This window comes from Dipteris shenzhenensis, chromosome 3 (assembly GCF_047967505.1).
Source record: "Dipteris shenzhenensis isolate YYH24624 ecotype China chromosome 3, Dip_SZ_1.0, whole genome shotgun sequence".
In the NCBI taxonomy this organism is placed as follows: Eukaryota; Viridiplantae; Streptophyta; class Polypodiopsida; order Gleicheniales; family Dipteridaceae; genus Dipteris; species Dipteris shenzhenensis.
In genome coordinates, this window is record NC_141598.1 from 34,401,767 (window position 1) to 34,424,119 (window position 22,353).

The window sequence follows — 22,353 nt, forward strand, 5'->3', positions numbered from 1 at the left end:
ATATGCAGACTCTTTGAAGAAGGGTAAGGCCAATCTTGCCCAAGATGATGCAGATGAGAAGTCTGAGCAGGCACACACAGTGTCAGATGAGAAAAGCTACTGTTTTGCTGTAGATCTCAGAGAGATTTCTGATGCAGACAGTTCCCAGCCCTCTACTTCAGAGGTGATGCTTGTTATGAATGATGCTTGGTGTATCGACAGTGGTGCATCAAAGCACATGACTCCTCGCAAGGAGTGGTTTGATGAATATGCATCCTCAGAGGGCAGATTTGTGACATGTGCCAACAATGCTAGACACAAGGTTCATGGAATTGGGGATGTGCCAATTAAATTTTCTGATGGCAAAACCCAATTCATTCGTGATGTGTGGCATGTTCCGGGTCTGAAGAGGAACTTGATTTCAGTTCCTACATTGGCAGTGAAGCAACACATGCTTGTGGAATTCCAAGATTTGCAATGCCGGATCAAGGATCCTACCAAAGATTTTCAGGTTGTTGCTACTGGTTCTTTCCATGATGGTGTATACACATTGGATGCATCTTCACCAGGAGAGGTTGCCATGGCAGTGACATCTCAGGATTTGGTCTCTTTGTGGCATGCACGGTTTGGGCACATCAACACCAGGAGCTTGCAATTTTTGTCCACCCATAACATGGTGACAGGCATGCCGGCTCTACCAACACCCAAATCAGAATTATGTGAGCATTGTGTGCTTTCGAAAATGCACAAACAGAAATTTCCCCTTGCAGGAGCAGTCAGAGCTACCGAAAGGTTGCAGTTGGTGCATTCAGACGTGTGTGGGCCACTCAGTGTTGCCACACATGCCAAGGCAAAGTACTTTGTGACGTTCATAGACGACTTCTCAAGATTTGCATGCGTCTTTCTGATGAAGGACAAATCTGAAGTCTTTGCCTATTTTCAGGAATACAAAGAGCTTGTTGAGAACAAGCTAAACTTGAAAATCAAGACCCTACGGTCTGATAATGGGGGAGAGTATCTTTCCAATGCCTTCACAGCTTATTTGGCAAAGCATGGGATCAAGCATCAGCTGTCCACTCCCTACACACCACAGCAAAATGGTGTTGCTGAGCGGAAAAACCGCTCATTGCTTGACATGACCAGGTGCATGTTGTCTCACAAGCACCTGCATAAGAAATTTTGGGGAGAGGCTGTCATGACAGCCACATACATTCAGAACAGGTGTCCAACCAAGGCCTTGGTTGACAAGACACCATACGAGGTGTTCTATGGGTCTCCACCGAAAGTGGGACATCTCAGGATTTTTGGTTCTGTTTGTTATGCTCTTGTGCCAAAGAAACAGAGAAAGAAGCTGGACAATAAGGCAGTGAAATGCATATTTGTGGGGTATTCACAGGCCAGCAAAGGTTACAGACTCTGGAATCCGGACACACGGTCCATTGTTCTTAGCAGAGATGTAAAGTTTGCTGAGTGTGACACTTTACCGGACACTCTACCAGATGTCAGAGATAGCATGGATGCACCCTTGACTATTCTCAACTTCAGTATGCCTACTGAACAGTCCGAGCAAGTTGCTACAGCACCCCAGAATATACAGCAAGGTCCTCAGCCCGCTGTTGCATCAGAACAGCCCCTCATTGTCTATAACAGGAGACCAAAGGTTGCTCCAGTTACTGCTGTACCAAAACAGCAAAAACAGGCTGTCATTCTGCCACAAGAGGCCCAGCCTCATGGCATGCAGACAAGGTCCAAAACAGCCCAGAAAAATCAGGTCAATTTCGCCTTGATGGCTGATGTGCTTCAAGCACCTGTAGAGCCTGATAACTACAGCATTGCTATGCAGGATCCACGATGGTACAAGGCAATGCAAGATGAGCTTCATGCCATCTCGAAGAATCACACATGGGACCTAGTTACTCCACCTGTGGGGAGGTCAGTCATTGGCACCCGGTGGGTTTACAAGGTCAAATATCATGCCGATGGCACAGTAGAGAAATGCAAGGCACGATTGGTTGTGCAAGGCTATGGGCAGAGAGAGGGCATTGACTATGAGGAAACATTTGCCCCGGTTGCCGGGATGACCACCATTCGTGGTGTGGTTGCAATAGCAGCATCGTATGGATGGCCCATCTTCCAGTATGATGTGAAAACAGCGTTTCTGAATGGAGATATCCAGGAGGAAGTTTATGTGAGGCAACCACCTGGCTTTCCTGTCACAGGACAGGAGGATAAAGTATGCAAACTCAACAAGGCATTGTATGGGCTGAAGCAAGCACCACGGGCTTGGTATTCAGTGATTCATTCATGTTTGTTATCTTATGGGTTTGAGCATACTCCCACGGAGCCCAATCTCTATGTGCTACAGAGGCATGACTACATATTGATTCTCATTTTATATGTAGATGACATTATTTTCACTGGCAGTGATCAGTCACAGGTAGAGGCAGTCAAGAAGCTACTGTTTTCACAGTTTGAGATGACAGACCTAGGCCTCTTACATTATTGCCTTGGATTGGAGGTTTGGCAGACACAGGATGGTATTCATGTCACTCAGTCCAAGTATGTCGGTGAGATTTTGTCTCAGTTTAACATGAAGGACAGCAAACCAGTGGCAACTCCTATGGAGAAAGGCTTTAAACTTTCAAAGTTTGATACGGCGGAGAGGTTTGATGGCACATTGTATAGACAGCTAGTGGGAAAGCTGATTTATTTGTGCTCTACACGACCAGACATTGCCTATGCCACGGGCATTTTGTCTCAATTCATGCATGATCCTACTGTCACTCATTGGCATGCTGCCAAGAGAGTTCTTCGTTACCTGCAGGGTACGCAGACTTTGGGTCTGTTTTATGCGAGGAACACTGACTTGCAGCTATCTGGATATTCAGATTCAGATTGGGCAGGGGATTGTGATGACAGGAAATCCACTTCTGGGTATACTTTCTTTCTTGGCACCTCATGCATATCATGGCTAAGTAAGAAGCAGCCCAGGAATGCACTCTCATCCAGTGAAGCGGAGTACATGGCAGCAGTCACAGCTACTACAGAGTGTATGTGGTTGCAGAAGTTGTTGTATGACACGCATATATCACAGGCTTCACCAGCGACAGTTCTTCATTGTGATAGCCAGTCATGCATAGCCATTGCCAACAACCCTGTGTTCCATGCTCGCATGAAGCACATTGAAAACCACTATCATTACATTCGTGGTTGTATTGAGGATGGCACACTTACACTCCATTATTGTCCCTCTGAGGACAATGTAGCAGATCTCTTCACTAAAGCCCTTGGTGCGGACTCGTTCATCAGATGCAGAGATCGGCTTGGTATGAGAGACACACCAGTGTCACGGGGTTTTTTTTTGTGTATGCTACCCTAAGTTGCTATATCCATGTCCCTTTGGATGAACATGTGCAACCAGTGGTACTTTAGGTATCACTAGGTACCTCTGAGACGTTTCCAGGGTACTTGACCATACCATTGAGGGGGGGAATGTTGGAACATAGTCTATGGTATGGTTGTATAGGCTAGTCTAGATGTTTTTATGTTCATTTCTAGCCTAGTTATTTCCTAGTGTTAGGTGGGTCAGGTATATATACCCCCTACACTCATTTGTATTTGATTCTCTCAGTTGCACTATTGGATCCTTTCAGTTATATCATTTTCATGATTCATTGCTCTCTTGCTTTCTCTCGCTTGTGTCCTGGGTGTCTACCCCAACAGAGGTGGCACAAGTGGCCTCAAGACTCTTCACACTCACACAACTGTAGGACACTCCTAGGACTCTAGGACCACACACACTAGGACTCCGATAGTGCCAACAAACCCCCCTTCGGAGTTAGGGTGAGAAACTATGACATTATCCAGACTGTGCATCCCAGGCAATCTTAGAGGCTAACAGCTGAGCATAATTCAGAGGTTGAACCAAGCACTCTCATGGCTTAGGTGTCAACGTGATCAGAGACTCAAATCTGAGCATGGATGCATGACCAACTCATAGGTCTAGGGAGTACACCAACATCCTGGAACTCGGCCAGGCTTGACATAACAACCCCCCTGTCTCCTAACTGGGGACATGAAAATACGTGGATCCTTTTATAGGACGAGGCACACAAAATGACAAATTATTACATCATTTTAGGGAGACTACCCAAGGCAGAGTACCTAACACACACATGACCCTAGAAAGCCCACTCTTCATCTATCACCTCATGGAGGGATAGACCAAAAACAACAACAGTGCAGGCTTGTTCCTCAGGTCCAGAAGGTGTAGCTTCATCATCTTCATCCTCGCTCTGCTCCGCAACCAGATTGGCATGTTCTTTGGCTTGTACCTTTGCCATCTTCTTGAAGCAACGATCCTCTGTATGGCCAAGCTTTTGACAGTAATTACATTTAAGAGGTTTTCCTTTCTTCTTGGGCTTATTCTTGAGAAAGAATGCTTTGTCAGGTTCAAAGGAAGATTCTGCTTTCTTTGTAAGCCTACGGTCCTCATCAATGAGATGAGCTACCATATCCTTAAAGCTCATATTGCGGCTGATTCTTAGGACAGCAAGGATCTCACTGTACTTGGAAATGTCTTCAATACTTGAGAGAAGTACAGCAACTTGATCATCATCTTCAACAATGGCTTGGATGGCAGATAATTGTTGGAGAATTGACCCAAGATTGCTCAAGTGTTCATTGAGGGTTTCAGTTTCCTTCATCTTGAGCTTGAAGAGTTTTTGTTTGAGAAAGACTTTGGAATTATTGATCTTATTTCCAAACAAATTCTCTAATTTTTCCCAAACGTCATTTGCAGTCTTATCAAAATCCACATGGTGGATAAGGTTGTCAGCTAAAGCTAGGCCAATGATAGCCATTGCTTTATAACTTTGGTTCTCCCACCAAGTGATTCTAGCATCATCACTTTTGGGTTTTGGCTCCTTGCCATTGGTGATATTCCATATGCCTTCTCGCATAAGAAGAAGCCGGAGTTTCGTCTGCCAAGTTGGGAAATTTATCCTTGAGAATTTCTCGATGAACGAGGAGATTTTTATGCTATCCATTGGTGGGAAGGTCTTAGCTGTTATTACAGCCAGTGTCTAAATCCCTTACAATGTTTACTCAAATTTTGCAAAAAGCCCCAAATTTTACATGCCTGAGGCTTCAATTCTGGGTAAGGAAGTAAAATCAATGTATGTTTGCGAACAATAGATAAGTGCAAACAGAAAAGCCCCAATTTGTTTCAGAATAGTACCGGTTGTAGCAAGATCTAGACCACAAGAGTGAACCGACGAATTGAAAGAGCAAATCTGCAATTTCTGCCTTCATGCTGCTGCGTGAGAGAGATTTCAGATCGTGGACATGGATCCCAAAACAATAAGCGAAATGTTGTTGGAGAACTCGCACGACATTGTTGAAATGAAGCACGTGATGGGTAGAAAGAAATCGAGGAGATAAAGGCAGTGGCGCACGCTACATCATCAACTGGGTCTTAAGCGAAATGTTGTTGGAGAACTCCCACGACATTGTTGAAATGAAGCACGTGATGGGTAGAAAGAAATCGAGGAGATAAAGGCAGTGGCGCACGCTACATCATCAACTGGGTCTTCGTCATCGTCAGATCGTGTGTATGAGACGTTTCTGTTCAACGTATGGGGCATCCTTTATGCATTTCACACCGTCTTTGTCAAGCGCATCAAGAACCATTCATCGTTAGTGACTGAGCAAGTGATCTTGTTGCTTATGTGGACGAAATTCCTCTTTACGTCTGGGCAGCACGGAGTTCATAGAGAGAAGAAGAGTCGAAAATGCCGTTTATTTGCAATCTCGTGCAGGAAATGAGCAGCAACCAATGAAGCAGGGAGCCACGAATTAAATCCACGGGCAGTTCGTGAACTGATCGAGAGACCAGGGGCAGATTGCTGGAGCAAATCGTGGGCATGAAGCTGGAGCAGACATTTGATCACGAACAACAGCAGCAGTAAAACGGCCTGACTTCAGCTCGAGCAGTCAGGGCAGCAAATCGTAGCAAAGAATGGCAGGCTGTTTGCAGGGCATTGGGGCAGAATGCTGCTGCTGGAGATTGCGCAGAGCAGGGGCGGAAGGAGGAGAGCTGAGAGGCGGCAGCAGCAGTGGGCAGAACTGAAGCGGCCATCAGGAATCTTGGGATAGAGACTGCGGGCAGAACTGGAACGGCCTGCTGGACAGCAACGTGGAGATGGCGGGCAGAATTCCTGGCCGAGATGGATGCGTGAGCAGATTGCGAGGGAGGCCGACTGCTTCAATGTGGCTTCATCTGTTGCTGGTCGGCAGCTTCTCCAGATCTGGTGGGCGTGGAAGATAGGCGTAGAAGCAAGTCGGCATCAAGATGGAAATGTGTCGATTATCTCCAGGCAATTTGTGCTCATGGCTCTGATACCATTTGTTGAAAATGGGGAGAGGGTGAGAGACAATCAATCACATGATTGGAGACAAGAGCTGAGGCACGAACTGATGTTGATAGATGGATAAATCGTAGCAAGTACATGGCCTCATTTATAGGCTGGGCAAGCCTTATCTTCCCACACTGACACCTCATAGATGAGGTCACACACAAGAGAATCTAGATCCTATAATCTAGGGGAGGAATCACACCTACCACATGAGGTGGCACAAGTGGCCTCAAGACTCATCACACTCACACAACTATAGGACACTCCTAGGACTCTAGGACCACACACACTAGGACTCCGATAGTTCGAACAAAACCCAAGATCTGTTTCGAAAGAATTAGGGATATCCTTGTCTTTACTTATGGAAAATCTATTCCAAATTTCAATCCATCTAAGCCTGTAGTAACGTATAGGATTATGTCTAGCCTTGGTTTACTCATTGAGTAAGGTAACCTCTAGGTGTGATCAAGGCCTAGGTACCATTTTCTTGTTGCCATCTTGGCTCTTGGGACTAATTCCAAAATGTTTTTCAAGCTGGGAAAAGATTTGTCCTTGGGTTAAAAGGATTTTATACCACATTACACAGTGGAGACCCACTAGAAGGATATATAGCTAAGATCGTTGTCTAAACAAGGCACAATTACTAAGAAGGCATAGGGTCATGGGGATGACAACTAGATTGTCACCTCCTAGTGCAATATTCTCGGTGAGCCTTGTTCATTTTTGATGAACTTGATAAACTAAAAAATTTGAAAAAATTATGAGAATATATTAAAGTTCTAAATGCGTAATAGAATTTGCATAATAGAACCCACTCCTGTGGATAGGCATCTAAATCGTACTCATGTCACTCTTTCAGTTGGTGATGTTCCATGAGGTCGAGGCTTAAGGTGTGGACGTGAATGTGTACCAGAGTCTAGTACATACGAGTGGGCATTCTATGTGATCACCTCTCCTATCTCCTTCTTGTACTAGTGCTACAAGAGGATGCATAGGTGGAGGCATTGGAAGCTTTTGAAGAGGTGGCCTAGGAGTAGGAGAGCTTGAGTATGATGATGATGACAGCACTGTCATTGAGGCAGACTTTGGGTCTTCTTCATCTTTTGATAGTGACTCTATAGATGATGGTGATGAGGAGGAAGATGAAGCTAATGATAATGGTGGATAGCATGTATTTGCATATTCCAGCTTGAGGCCTTTGGAGGGATTACATGCAGCGCGTTGTACATTTTCTATATTCAGATGAGACTGGACAGTATTTACTAGTTGCAGCTTATGATTTTGTCTATACTATTTAGCTTGGTTGCTGAAGCCTTGGCTTTATCATGTAGCAGGCCTTTTTGCTTAATGTTCAACCTGTCTATGAAGTATGTGGCTAGACTCTGAGTTTTCAGTTTATTATTTTTGTTGCTTCTAAATACTTAGGATTCATTGATGTATCAGATTTATGTATTGGGTGTTAACTTCTCAAGCCTCATGGCTAAGGCATTTAAACTTTCTATATAGTTTACTAAGAGTACATGTACTTGTCTTGTGAATCTGTGATAGTTTTTAACTCTACTCCCCTCTTGTTGAAAAAATACGAAATAAAAAAACACAATGAATGCTTCTTACACTTCTAAAAGCTCAAGAGTCTTTATAGTCTTGTACGACATGCGCCTCTTACCACTATAGCTTGGATCACGCCATCGTGGGGATTCTGTATATGTTATTTCAAGGCAATGCATCTGTTGGACTGATAGACAATGGGCTTCGATGTAGCTCAATGACTAAGTCTATAAGTTTTCAATAGTTTTGATTGACGCCACTAACCCTTATTTATATCCCACATGCCTGGACAACAACCCTAAGGGCTAGGCAATTTTTACTTCAATATACTAAGTTAGCGAAGTTAATTTCCATTATAAGCTCACTCTTGTCCCTTCATAACTATTTCTAATTTCTAAACCCTTGTTGTAGTCTAACTCCTTGTAAATCTTCCCTAATGTTTCACTTTGGCAAGGTGTGCGAGCTGTCTCACATCCCCAAGTTAAGCTCAATTTACTAAGTTAGTTGATTGGAAAGTTAATTTCCATTATGAGCCCACTCTGGTCCCTTTATAATTATTTATAGATTCTAAACCCTTGTTGTAGTTGAACTCCTTGCAAATCTTCCCTAATGTTTCACGCTGGCAAGATGTGCGAGCTAAGGGCATAGCAATGTATGCATGCATGCATGCTTGTGTCACATTAGGTAATAACTTTGGCTCACATTGCGAGCGAAGTACTACTCATTGTGATGTTGCTCCAATTTTGTCATCCAAACCATCTGTAAATAATAGATGTACTTTCCTATCCCCTGTGCTGTTGTCTGTCTGCTGTTTGGCTTGGCCCATTTTCAGTTTTGTAGCTGATTTGAAGGTCTTAGCTGTCGAGATCTTCCATTGTATGATATCAACATGTCTCCAGTTTTTAGAAGACGAGATATGTTAGTCATGTGTATGTGGTAGTGCCACCTTTGCAGAGTGTTTGTGAGCTCCTCAAGAAGGCTTGTATCTTTCATTTTGATTGCTAGGTGAGGTCAAGCAAGCGAGAAGTTTTCCATTATGCTATTGGTTTCTCTGCTCTGTTCATTTCACTGAACTCTTCGTTTGTGCTTTCATATATATCTTTTCATCCACATATGCATGTGGGGGTGAGACTCTGCACAGGCATGCATGCAAACATGTGCAAGTGGGCACTGTGAATTTATTCAAGTTTGTGTGAATGCTGATTTGGATTCATTCCCTGTGTTTCCTCTTAAATGCTCTGTGCTGTGTGCTGAGGGTAGGTTTCTGGTGCTTTTGCAGCTATTGCTCTTTCAAAGGACCACAAGCCAGATCGAACAGATGAGCGGAAGCGTATCGAGGAAGCTGGAGGAGTTGTGCTGTGGGAGGGTGGGATAAGCTTGTTCTTAAAGCTGATAAGAAAGAAAATGTAGCCTTAAATTTGGCTGATGGCTAACTTTTTTTGAATACCTTAAAATTACACCCGTTTGAATTCTTTAACCGCTTGATACAAAACATTGCCGACATAGCAAATGCTTGTCAGAAAAAGACTTTGTATTGAGTATGGGGCACATAGCTGGGAATGTTGGGGAGATGTAGACAGGCCAGGTGAATTTCAGTACATGCTTTATGTTTTGTGTTCTTGTCTACTTTGAATTAACTATTCTGTTTGTCTCTTCATTTAGGCACTTGGCGGGTTGGGGGCGTGCTGGCTTTGTCTAGAGCTTTTGGAGATAGATTATTGAAGCGCTATGTGGTAGCAGACCCTGAGATCCAGGTAAGTTTGCAGTCCAAGTTAAGATTGAATAGTCGTTGCACTGATAAAAAATGCTGATTGATTATTTGATGCTTATCTTTCTTTACATTTATTTTATGAAACTTAAATATATTGTTGTATCCAATAGTTACATCCAAACGTTTATCATACTTTGCAAACGGTTGTATGGGTAACTGGTGCCATTTAAACGTGGTCCCTGATATTTAGCTCCTTCCCTGGCCCCCCACTGCACCTAAAATCCCAAGGATATCGTAGGGAAGCGTAGAAGTCATATCCAATGCAAAAAAACTCATAAAAACCTACATACAAGCCTCTGCAATAATTAAACCAGCCATATCTAAACTAAGAAGTTAGAAATGCAACAAATTAAACACCGTATGGCAACTTTCATCAATGCTCCAGATTCAACTACACAAACTACACCTACTGCATACAAGATTTGAGCATAAACAAATAATTGCCTTCCAAAAAACCTTAATTTTTTTAGTGCTCCAGATTACACACTCTAGAGTCCTCAGTCCACCACAAATCGGGCATATGAAATCCAGAAAAGGAAAACGTATGAGGGCGTGGACCTGCAGCTAGAAGTCCACACAAAGGCCAGAACATATCAGCTGTGTATGGGCTCACAGTAAACAGCCTTCAAAACCTGCAAAAGTCTGTAACCTCATGTGGAGCCAAGGCTGCAGAAAATATTGCCATGACAAAAGCCAAAAGTGTCAGCCTTTGATAGGGCCAAAGCTACACAAAATGAACCGTGAAAAAACTTCAAAACACAGCTGCCTTCAATGTGGCAAAGGTCAAAGCTAAACTGGCCTAAAAAATGCAAAAAACGCTCAGCCTCTTAAGGGGCCAAGGTTGAAACATAGAGGGCTGCTTTATCCTTGCTTCTCCTCCTCCGCATCTTCATCCCCTTCTGCATCCCCCTCATTCTCCTCCTTATCCTCCTCGTCCTCGTCGTCTAATGCATTTCTGTCCACACCTATTGTGGCCATACTTCTTCTTGAACGGCCTCATGAGCCAACAGCTGGTTCACATCCCGCTCCTTCTCAATCATCGATGGGGTCACCTCAAGCTTCTCAATCATCTATGGAGTCACCTCATTGAAGCTGATCTGGTGGGTATTTCAGGGGGTTACCTGGCTTCCTGGAATAGTATGCAATGGGATGAAGATGATCGAGGTTATGTTTTCTGTTCCCGCATTGATTTTTATTTCAATTGGATGTTTTTGGGCACATTGTTTGTTCAGATCGGAGGTGAAGACCTATCGGAGAAGCAGAGGGAGATTGTCATGGCAGAGACATTTGGAGCCTTCTTTGTTGGTTGAAGAAGCTGATGCATCGAAGTAGCATCTCTTGTACAAGGCACATACACTCGAAATATTGGTCATGGACACAAACACATGAAATAATGTTGATGCAGAGATGCAACATGTAACATTGTGAATTTGTCCTATAGATCCATTTGGGTCTCCAATGGAAATGAATAATATCGTATCAGATCTCTCTCTCTCTCTCTCTCTCTCTCTCTCTGACTCTCTTTGTTTCAGCTTCTTGTTTCCTTTCCCTCTCCACGCCCTTGCTATTCTACCCCTCTTGTCTATACTTCCATGATCCCTGGTGAGGCATGGTGGATTCTGTACATCTTCCTAGCTAGGGTGGGTATCGATTTGCCAAATTCCAGGTGGGGTCCAACTGTATGATACTATAAGCTGTCTGTATGACATTGTTCATCCTATTGCTGTTGCCATTGAATGGAATTTGCTTCTCATGCTTACAGCCGACCTTATCTAGTGTTTTCTTCTTTTTTTGACCCCCACACCTCGTAGGGAAGTGTGAGTGCAAGTGAGCAAGAAGGCAGGAAGAATTCGAACTGTAGAATTGTATTGCAGCAGCACTCAAGTGCAAGAAGGTACAACTGAATTGAAGAAACAAGCCTATGAAGGGTAGCCCTAAACCTCACCTTGGTCAAGTCACGGGGAAACTTTATGCTAGAAGAGTTGACTTTGTTAAAATATGCTAATTGTACTAGAACACTAACCAGCACTTACTAGCTTGCAATGGCCAAGGCACTCTGACTATCGAAACAAATTCTGCCGTAGCCAGATACATTTGACCATGGTTGTAAAGCTGCCTTGTACTCAGCTTCATAGCTAGAAGTAGCAATTTTTGCTGAACCAAGAGATGCATGAAGTTTGAAGCAAAAAACCATTGCCAATATGTGATATGTGACATTCTAGTGTCATAGTATCCAGCCCAGTCACTATCTGTGAAAGCATGCAGAGTAAGTGAAGAATGGTGGCCATAGAGAAGGCCCAAACCTTGAGTGCCTTTCAAGTATTTAAAGACACGCTTCACAGCCTACCAATGCAATGTACCAGGACTATGCATGATTCAGAAACAACATGCTGAAGATCTGGCTGTGTGTGACACTGACATATTAAACATCCAACAACCTGCCTATAGAGAGTGGGATCAAAGAGCTCAATAGCATCATCAATGGAGAAATGGAACTTAGACTCAACTCTTTTGCTGTCCTCAAACTGAGATCTCTATAGGAGCTGTCCAATGTATTTGGATTGACTCATTAGAATGCCCCATCAACATGAGCAAACTGAATGCCAAGATAATAGTGAAGCTGGCCCAAATCTGTCATAGCAAATGACTGGTGCAGATCAGCCTTAAAGGCTGCAATATGCTAGGGGAAGGTCTAGTCAAGAGCATATCATCAACATAGAAAATTAAAATCAGCAATGGACATCATGCTTGGGGATATAGAGTGCTTGTCTCCTGCAAAATCTGATCTGATTATGAGTTTGACTAGAAGAGGGCCAGCAAGGAATCAAACACATCAGAGGCTTCACTGATAGCTATTTTTTACAGTCCAACCAAGGTAAAGATGCACTCTCAGAAAATACCTCGTCTCTAATGACAATAACCTTGCATGTGCTAGGCTGGTATAACCTGTACACTTTGCTCTATGAGCTGTAGCCAATGGAATGCATTTGTTTGCCTTACCCTCTAGCTTATGCCTCAGCTGAAAGGCAACATGTGTATATGCTAAGGACACAAACTCCAACATGTTTGAAATTGTGGGCTTCCGGTGTGTCCATGCTTCACAAGGAGTAACGGTCTTCAATGCCCATGTGGGTACTCTATTGAGCACATAGTTGGCACACATCTGATCCAACCAAAACTTGTTGGGCAAAGGCTTCCCCTTAAGCATGCATCTGGCCATTTTTGTCAATGTCCTAATTTTCCGGGCTGCTAAGAAATTGAAAATTCACGAGACACTCAGAGCTTGTTTCCACTCTCGTTCTCAGCCATGGAAAGAAAGTGCTTGAAACAGGAGCAGAACTAGACTTGGCCTTCCAAGGGTAAATCCAAGTATGTCTAGTGAAGTCATCTACAAAGGTTACAAAATATAATAGCCTCCAACTGATGCTGTCCGCATTGGCCCACATACATCACTATGCACAAGGTGCAATTTTCTAGGTGTATCAGCAGTCCCCTCTTTGGGAAATGAGTACTGATGCACTTTACGCAACAAGCAGCCCTCGCAGTCATGTTTTGTAAGTGCATGCATGAGTGGGAGGTCTACCACCATTTCTTTGGAATGCATTTTCACCAAACTGCAATAATTGAGATATTTTAATCTCTCATGCCTCCAATGTGTATTTGAAATGAGAGACTTAGTAGTGTTTGTAAAACAGCTTGTTTGTCATATGCATCAAGGTGGTGCTGCCCTCTGGAAAGTGTCAGTAAGTATATACAGTTTTCGTGCCGGTTGTCATACACAACACAACCATAACCGTCAAAAATAACCTGAAAGCCATTTGTGGAGATGGCTGAGATAGAAATCAGGTTCTTTTTTATACCTTGAACATATAACACTTCCAATAGAGTTACTGCATCCCCTCACACGGGAGTGACTTCAATATGTCCAATTCCTTTGATGGGATAAGATGCATTATTTGCACAAGTAACAATGCCCCTGTGTGGAGCATCACTCAAGGATTGAAATCGAGATTTGTAGGAGGTAATGTGCTTAGAAGCACTGCTGTCAAAAATACTAGGGTGACTTTGAATCTGAAATTGACAAAGGTCACAACAAATGCCCACTTCTCATGAGTCATGTTTGCTGCCGCATGAGTGTGTTCATGGGAAGTAGGAGCATTTATAAGTACAAGACTCGTTGCTGTTTTTTCTTTTCTGAAGCAATGCGCTGAGATGTCATGGCCAGGTTTCTTGCAATAATTACAGCGCTTTGATTTCTTCTTCCCATCAGCCGGGAGAGAAGACGATGAGGTACCAAAAGGCGTGGGTTTACTGAAACTCTTACCCCCCTTACCTTTGTCTTTGTGATCCAAGGCAAAGGCTTGGTATGCATTGATGGATGCAGCCCCATGGGAGCGGCTCTACTCCTCTTGCAAAAACAAGGAAACAAGGTTATCGAAGGAATAGTGGTTGGGGTTACCCATGGCCACTAACCTTAACATCGTAGCAAAACCATGGTAAGACTCGGGGAATCCATTTAGTATTGTGGACACAACTTGTGAATTTGGTATAACCTCACTAACATTGATGAGCTGCTCTCTAAAGTCCTTGATCTGTGTGAGATAGGCGTCCATGCTATCCTCTTTGTTCATCTTCAGATTGTCCAGCCGCCTGTACAAATAGGCAACCCTAGCCTCATTCCGAATTTGATATAGATTGGCCAAAGTGTTCCATGCAGCCTCGGCTGTCTTGCAAGACCAAATGTGAGGTATAACAACCCTCTTGCTAGACATAGCAATCAAGGCATGCGCCTGTGCATCTCTCTAATCTGAACGTATCTGCTCTGACGTGGGAGGCGCTATGGGAAGCACTGCTGCAGTAGTGGTAGATGAACTAGAAGTTGCAATAGCACCGACACCCATAGTAGTGGGCGTGGGTGCTTGTGCAAGAGAGACAAGACTAGTCTTTGATCCAAGTACAACACCCTAGAGATTCTTGGATACCCACATGGAATAGTTGGTACCATCAAGCTTGTCCTCAGCAGGAATCATTTCAAGCAAGTCATTCTTGGCTATTGCAAAAATCTCCAAAACTCAAAGCCTCAGGAGTATCACTGCAATGAGCTTGCTGCTCAAAAAACTGACTGCAGTTTTACAAATGTCAAGGCAGAAATGACAGCAAAGTATGCAAATGTGAATGCCGAATGGGCTGCTCAAACACTGAGCCAAATGCAAAGGTTTGTCCCCAAAGTTTGCCTGCAGATGTTTGACCAACTAAACCTTGTCGGCCAACTCCAAGAACAACTGGTTACTGGATCAAAAGCTCCAAATTCTGAGAGGGCAAGTGTGCCAAATGAGGGGCAAAATGAGAATTTCACCTTCCAAATGCAATCTGGCTGCAAATTGGTAGAAAAGGCCCAATTTCTTGGGAGAAATTTACCAAAGGGGCTAGGGCGTAACCATGTCGCACTGAGTGGGAGAGTGACAAAGTTTCCTCTGGGTGTCGCATTAGTAGGATATATCTTGGATGCTGTGTGTGTTGCATTAGTAGGATATATCTTGGAGCAGGATAGCCTCAGCAGGAGTCATCCCTTTTGAAAATAAGTGACAAGATCCCATGCAAAACCTAATATTTAATAACTACTTTGACTCACCTACAAGTTACAACCTCGTCACTCATGAACGTTTCACATCACTAGAAAAACTCAGCCTAGCTAACTCAATACAAACAATATCTTAAAGCGATATGTTTTCAAAGCATCGATACAATAAATTATAGAACAAAATATAAATATCCATCGGCATTAAAAAATGCTGCTGGGTTGCTTCTATCCAAAGAAATGCATATCCAGGTGCTTTCCGCCAACTTTTTCGATGTACGAAAGAAGTAAGAATTGTTATAAGAGATTATACTACTAAAGGATTGGTTCAATTTGGGGGAAATGTCAACGTTCTTGAAAATGCTATGCAAAAGTAGGCTATATTATGAGGCTGTTGTCTAGGAAAGCTTCAATTACTCCTTACAAATAGCTTCACGCAGGACCAACCCTCAAACTCCTTGCCTACTGTGTTGTGAATCTCTTCACAAGCAATAATAACCTATTGGAGAAATGGACAGAAAGTATTGGAGCTCCCTGATGAAACTGGAGAGAGATTGTTGAGGGAAGGTTGATAGGGGTTACTGCTATTTCTAATGCCTTCCAGTCTTTAATGAGCATCTCTCTTTTTGAGTATTTGTAGCAGCAGCCTCTAAAGCTGACCGATTTGAAGCTCACCCCTCTCTGAACTTTAGTACGATTCTTAAGTGTGATGTTTATATATATATAAATGTGAACTGATTTTTGTGACAAAGGTATTCTTATCTTGCCTGCTACAGGAGGAGCAAATAAGTAATGATGTGGAGTTTTTGGTCATAGCAAGTGATGGGCTGTGGGATGTTATCACCAATGAGGTTTGTCTTCGATAACCATGTATCGCATTGTTTCAAATAGTCAAAATTGATATTCTTGAACGAGCTTGTAAATATGCATTCCTTCATTTTGTCAGGATGCTGTGTCAAAGGTACAGTCGATTGTAGAACCAGTTGAGGCGGCAAAAAGCTTGACTGACACTGCATTTCAGAAAGGCAGTGCAGATAATATCACTTGTCTCGTTGTCCGCTTTCACCACAATAAGCGTTGATGCACACATTGTTTGGAGTTTGATTCTTCAAGGTGCTTGAGAGAGGACATTTATGAATGAGTTGGGGGCAAAGCAGTTCCCATTTACTGTAGCTGTCTGAAGATGTAGTTACCAGTGTACTTGCTGCAATCATGCAGTAAGTTTGTAATTTTTCTGACCGTCTTTAGTGTGCCAGTCGTCAATGGGGGGTTTGCAGGACAAATAATTTACGTATGTTTATGTATTTATCCTTCTGTAATGAAATTGCCAAGTTGCATTTCAAGCACTCAAGGGCACTCTTCCATAAAACTTGATTCAAATTTTGCTCCGGCTCTCTAGGTGGTTCTTTCTTATAGAGCTGTCATCCTTGTGTTGGCTTATTGTGGTCTGAGACACCTTGGATAGTATCAATGCCACCATGACTTGTAAGCATGTGGGTGAGATTTCAAGTGATGCTTTATGTTAAGGTGGCATATCAGATCTGCCTTCAGGCTGTCTAGGAGCTACTACCAAGCACTGCGAATTGTTTCTGGCTGAACAGGAGCTATCTATAAGGATTTTGACCTATTTCTGCTTGCTTTTTGGGTTGTCATGATCTTGCAATTCTCTAAGCTTGGAAGACTTCTCCTAAGCTGTTTGTAGGCCAAGCCAAAGCTGGATCTACTATTTCTCACTGGATTTAGGGTTTTCCAGCCCCGATGACCTGTTTTCAAAGGATTCTTAGCGAAGAAAGGCTTCTCTTTGCCTGCTTTTCCTGTTCTTGGACTTTGTTGTTGGCTGGTTATTGCGTTTGGAATTGATTCCTCGCAAGGAAGGTGGAGTTATGCAACGGTTTGTGGCCAAGAAGGCTCCAGGTTAATTTCAACCTGTTTTGGGATAGCAATTTGGTTTGATTGCACCAGAATCTAGCTGTGTGGGAGTTGTCTTGCAATTGTGTAGTCGTGTCTGGCTGGTTGGGCACTTGGTTGTGCAACTGCAGGTGTGGCACAGAGAGTGAATGCTTTTGGAGTCTCTGTTGCATGCTTTGGTTGGCTGAGGACAAGGGTTGTCTAGTAATTGGATGCCATTTCAACATTTGGAGTTAAGGAATTACAAGGTGGGCTGGACGAGGACTCTGCAGATGTTGGTTTGCATGTGGTGCAACTTCCCAGAGACCTTTGTAATTAGCCGCATGGCTTCAAATGAATGTTAAATAAATACCACAAGGGACGCCAACGTTTGGGATCAATCGGTGTCCTTGTATCTGAGTAGGAGCGCTCTAGCTCCCTTGTGATTTAATCTGTGGTGCATAATTATTTGTCAAATTACTATGCATGTTGTAATTAAGTGGATCCTACCACCCTTTACGTTGTAAAGACTGGTTTCAGCTGCCAACTATAAGCATCTTTGCAATCCATAGACGAGACACAAATGGACACCGCTCTCTACGACTCGCTTGGGAAGTCTATAACCAACCTGGAGGAGAAAGAGGATTCTGAACTATGAAGAGGCAACCCTTCACAACACTCAAGCAACCCATCACGAGACTCCAATCATGGCAAAAAATTCTCTAAAAGTTCACCCTACAAAGTTTACCAAAGATTGCCAACAAACATGAATATAGCCAACTAATGTTGCAACTTTGACATGGCTACTTATGCTTCTTATATGTTATCACCGTCTCTCAATATTTAGTCTAGATGGCGACAACCTACACAATGTCAGATCCTCATCCATTTCATGTACTGGGTCCCAATAGGGCACTACAAGGAGGTAAGCTTAGTGAATATGGCTAGCAAGTCCAAACCATGGGTATAGAGGAGTATTACTTCATATGGAGGTTCTCCAATTATCTTTACATGAAAAAGCCCGAATTCTTTTCCAAAAAGAATAAATAAAGCGTCTTGTATGTAAATTTCTTATGAAAGGTGCCGTTTTTAAATAACCCTCCTAATCTGAAGGTTCCACATTATCTAGTAACCCACCAAGTGGCAAGTGAAGTAAATGATCTATGACAAGCAACAAGCAAAAGCCAAGAGACCTCAACTCCTACACTGCTAAGGCAGTGGACTTCTATTGTATGGGTGGTAAAGCAATTGAAGTAAATGATCTACGACAAGCAACAAGCAAAAGCCAAGAGACCTCAACTCCTACACTACTAAGACCGTAGACTTATATTGTATGGGTGGTAAAGCAATGGAAGACATCCTTGATTACATATGAGCTAATTTACCATGAGCATGTACTACCCATGAAGTGAGACAATGGGATGAACTTGAACATTAATAGCCAAAAGAAAATATACGAGTGCAATTGCACATATTGGCAAGCGAGGGAGAATTGAGGGAGGTAAGTGCCTAAAGGAGCGTGTCCTTAGAGCAGAGTTCACACTATGAATTCAGCAAAGATGTAATAAAATGGATGTTGCTAGGTCAATATGGAGGCCTTATGTTTTGCCTCTTCCAAACTCTAGTCAAATTCAAAGGGTTACTCCATATGATTGACATACAAACATTGAATCAAAAGGATGTTTTGGAATAAGTTATGTACTCCTCTAGCTCCTCGAAAAACAACGTCCCAAGCTTCTCAAACACATGTAGCAGCTCCTGGCAAGCCCGACCAACACATGGTAGCCTCCTGATCAGTTGCAGAATCCCCAGACAGCCTCTTGGTCAATTGCGAAATCACTAGGCAGGTTCTTGGGTAGCTCCTAGTAGGTGGCAACGCTCCCTAGCAACTCTTGGCAGGCTCTGGCAGGTGGCGAATTCCTTTGGCAGCTCTAGCAGGCTCTGGCAAACCTCAAAATTTGCTCTAGCTCCTTCTATTGATGTTTCTGGCCTTCTAGATCCAAAAGAAGGTCCCTGTGCTAAAAATAGAAAACTTTAATTGCACAACTCTTTTGGCCCCTTGTTGCACACTTTGGCCCTAGAAATTAATTGCCTAGTAACTAGGCGCACATTCACAAATCCCAAGGGCCCATTAGGGAATTTTAATTCCCCAAGTCCCACACACATGGCCGGACCCTCGTGCCCTAGAGGCTCAACGTAGTCATGGGCAAATTACGAGTCGCAAATCAAAAGTCCCATAATATCACGTCCTCGTGACAACAACGAGCTTGTGGATTGGTCAATTGTGTTGGATCATCTCCTTGGTATGTTGCTGTGGCTGGCAACTTGGTGGTTATTCCTATATGACGCTTTCTTTAGTCGCTCTCTCCGTGTTTGTGTGGGTCTATAAAGTCAAGCTATGTGTCAGTCCTTCTTAGCTTTGTTATTGGTCTTCCTTGTCATTTTTTGGTTGTGGTGAACTACTAGTGTTGTAGTATAGTGACTCTACATGAAAGATGACGACTAAATAAATATCCCAAATGCTATTACAAAGTTGGGATTGTTGGAAACCTCATAGGGTGATCTTCTAGAGAATTGTCTACCACATGGCTAGTGATCATGCATGATGACGACATGACCTGGAGTCCTAGGGTGACGGGTCGCTTGAGTCTCACCTCTTCATGTTTTAGAATCTTCTTTCTCCTCCAGGTCGGTTTGAGGCTCTTGTGAGAGTCGGAGTAGGCGGTGTCCATATGTCTCTTCCATGCATTGAGGTGCTGCTTATAGTTGGTAGCGAGCTTCTGGATTCGTCAACTGTGCTAGATCATCTCCTTGATACTTTGCTGTGGTTGGTAGCTCACTGGTTATTCCTACAAGGTGGTTATTAGATCTCAATATATATATGGCACTTTCTATAGTCTCTCACTCCATGTTTGTGTGGCTCTATATAGTCAACCTGTTTATCGGCCCTTCTTAGCTTTGTTATTGGTATTTCTTGTTGTGCTGAACTACAATTGCTGCAGTACAATGCCTCTACATGAGGCTTCAATAGTTTATGTAGAGACTCTCTCATCTTCTGTGTTTGGAGCCTTTGTGGTAGAATTGAGCAGCATCATTTGTAAGCTACAACAATTGAGTGAGACTGAGCGGCATGTCATCTAAGTTTGAAATAGCATTTTGGATATTTATATAGTCGCCATCTTTCAGGTTTTCAACTGTTAGTGTCATTTGACGTGAGATACTTTTATGTTCCAAGAACTGAAATAGTATCAATTTGCAAAAATACTTTATTGCATGTTCTAAAATCCTACAATGTTGTCCCAAAAAATAGGAAAGGGATGAGCACATCATATATTTTAGTTCACAACTATAAGCATTTTCATTATCCATTCAATGCACTCTATTGTAAGTATTTAGATATAGTGAACCCCCTAGAAGTTTCAAAGCTTTGGATTTCAAGGTTCAATGTAGTCTATTGTAAGTATTTAGATATAGTGAACCCCTTAGAAATTTTAGAGCTTTGGATTTGAGGGTTGAATGCTTTTATTCTCCTCATTATTTGCACGAATTATACTTCGTCTTATCTCGTTCCTTGTTGTCACAATTGATGTCTTGCCTAAAGAGGATGTCTTGATTTTTTCTCATGTTGTTTTTTATTGTTGCAGATGGCTTCCATATTTCAATCTACAAAGTTGAGGATTCAAGCAAGGTTTTATCATCCTAGCCTTTTGGAAAGGGCATTATGTTACCTCTTTTCCTCCCATACCACTTTGATGGGTTAAGTGATTTTCATGTTTACTCCTCACCTTTGCGCACCATACATGCTAATTCTCTATTTTTGTTTCGAGAAATTTGAATTCCGTTATTTTTTCTTACTTTTGGATGACATCTGTATTCACAACTTGCCACCTATTTTTCTCTTCTTTTGCCAATCATCACTTAGACAACTCCATTGGCCTCCAATAGCATTGACTATTTTGATATATTCCATCTCTATATAAATGAGAGGTAGCTTGACTATTGCTCCAATAGCATTGACTATTTTGATATATTCCATCTCTATGTAAATAAGAGGTACCTTGAGAAAGATGAGAGTCCCACATGTATCACAAAAATGCTGATAATGATGTATCACAGAAATAAGAGGTACCTTGAGAAAGATGAGTGTCCCACATGTATCATAGAAATGCTCTGATACCAGGGATGTGAGCTCCCTCTTAATCCCACATGTATCACAGAAATGCTGAAAGTCATGAGAGAGATACTCTCCACCATTGTCAGTCCGTAGGCATTTAAGCGTTCTACCTGACTGATTCTCAACCAAGGCCAGCCATTTCTGAAATACTTGGAACACATCACTCTTCTGAGCTATAGCATAAGCCCACATTTTCCTAGTTGCATCATCAATGAATGTCACATAGTATTCAGCCCCGCCTAATGGCCGTGTAGGCATGGGACCACATACGTCTGAATGCACCAAATCAAGCATTTTAAACTCTTTCTTTCCCCTTCTTTTATGGGCTGATTTAGTCTGCTTCCCATAGAGACAATGCTCACAAAATTCAAAATCAGAGAAACTCAAATGCAGCACATAACCCAAATGGCATAAGAGTTTCATTCCATTCTGGCTCATGTGCCCCAACCTGCAATGCCACAAAGAAGTGCTGGCTGCTCGGTTATTACAACAACATGATCAAATACCCTTGATACATGTAAGGGATACAAAGTCCCACACTTGGCACCCCTGGCCAAAAGCATAGAGCCCTTCTGAATTTTCCAACTCTAAAAGCCAAAAGTGGTGTGAAAACCAGCATCGTCTAGCTGACCCACTGAAATAAGACTCTTGGTCATCTTAGGCACATGTTTCACATGTTTCAAAACAAATGCAGACCCATTTGCAAAAGAAAACTTTATGTCACCTGCTCCCACTATGTCACATGCATAGTCATTTCCAAGATGCACACAACCTGTCTTTCCACTGTCATAAGTAGAGAACCATTCCCTATGGGGAGTAACATGGAATGAAGCACCAGAATCCAAAATCCAATCCTGGGAATATGCATCATCTGAAGTGGTAAGCAACTCTGCAGATAAACTAGACATGAAGAGAACGTCATTGTCACTATCATGTGTGACTGCATTGATCTCCTCGATCTTCACTTTTCCTTTGTCCTCCCTTGGACTCTCTTCCTTTT

At 42.7% G+C, this 22,353-nt stretch overlaps 1 protein-coding gene across 1 annotated transcript in view; it reads left to right on the plus strand.

Annotated features, from left to right (window-relative positions):
- The window catches only part of LOC147903700 (putative protein phosphatase 2C 59), a 55,476-nt gene extending 38,770 nt beyond the window's left edge, over positions 1–16,706 (plus strand). The window contains exons 6-9 of the mRNA XM_087372559.1: positions 9,223–9,309; positions 9,606–9,697; positions 16,069–16,143; positions 16,239–16,706. Of these exons, the coding sequence (XP_087228685.1) occupies positions 9,223–9,309; positions 9,606–9,697; positions 16,069–16,143; positions 16,239–16,373 (389 nt within the window). The 3' untranslated portion in view covers positions 16,374–16,706. The remainder of the gene's footprint in view (positions 1–9,222; positions 9,310–9,605; positions 9,698–16,068; positions 16,144–16,238) is intronic.
- Positions 16,707–22,353: the final 5,647 nt, after the last annotated feature.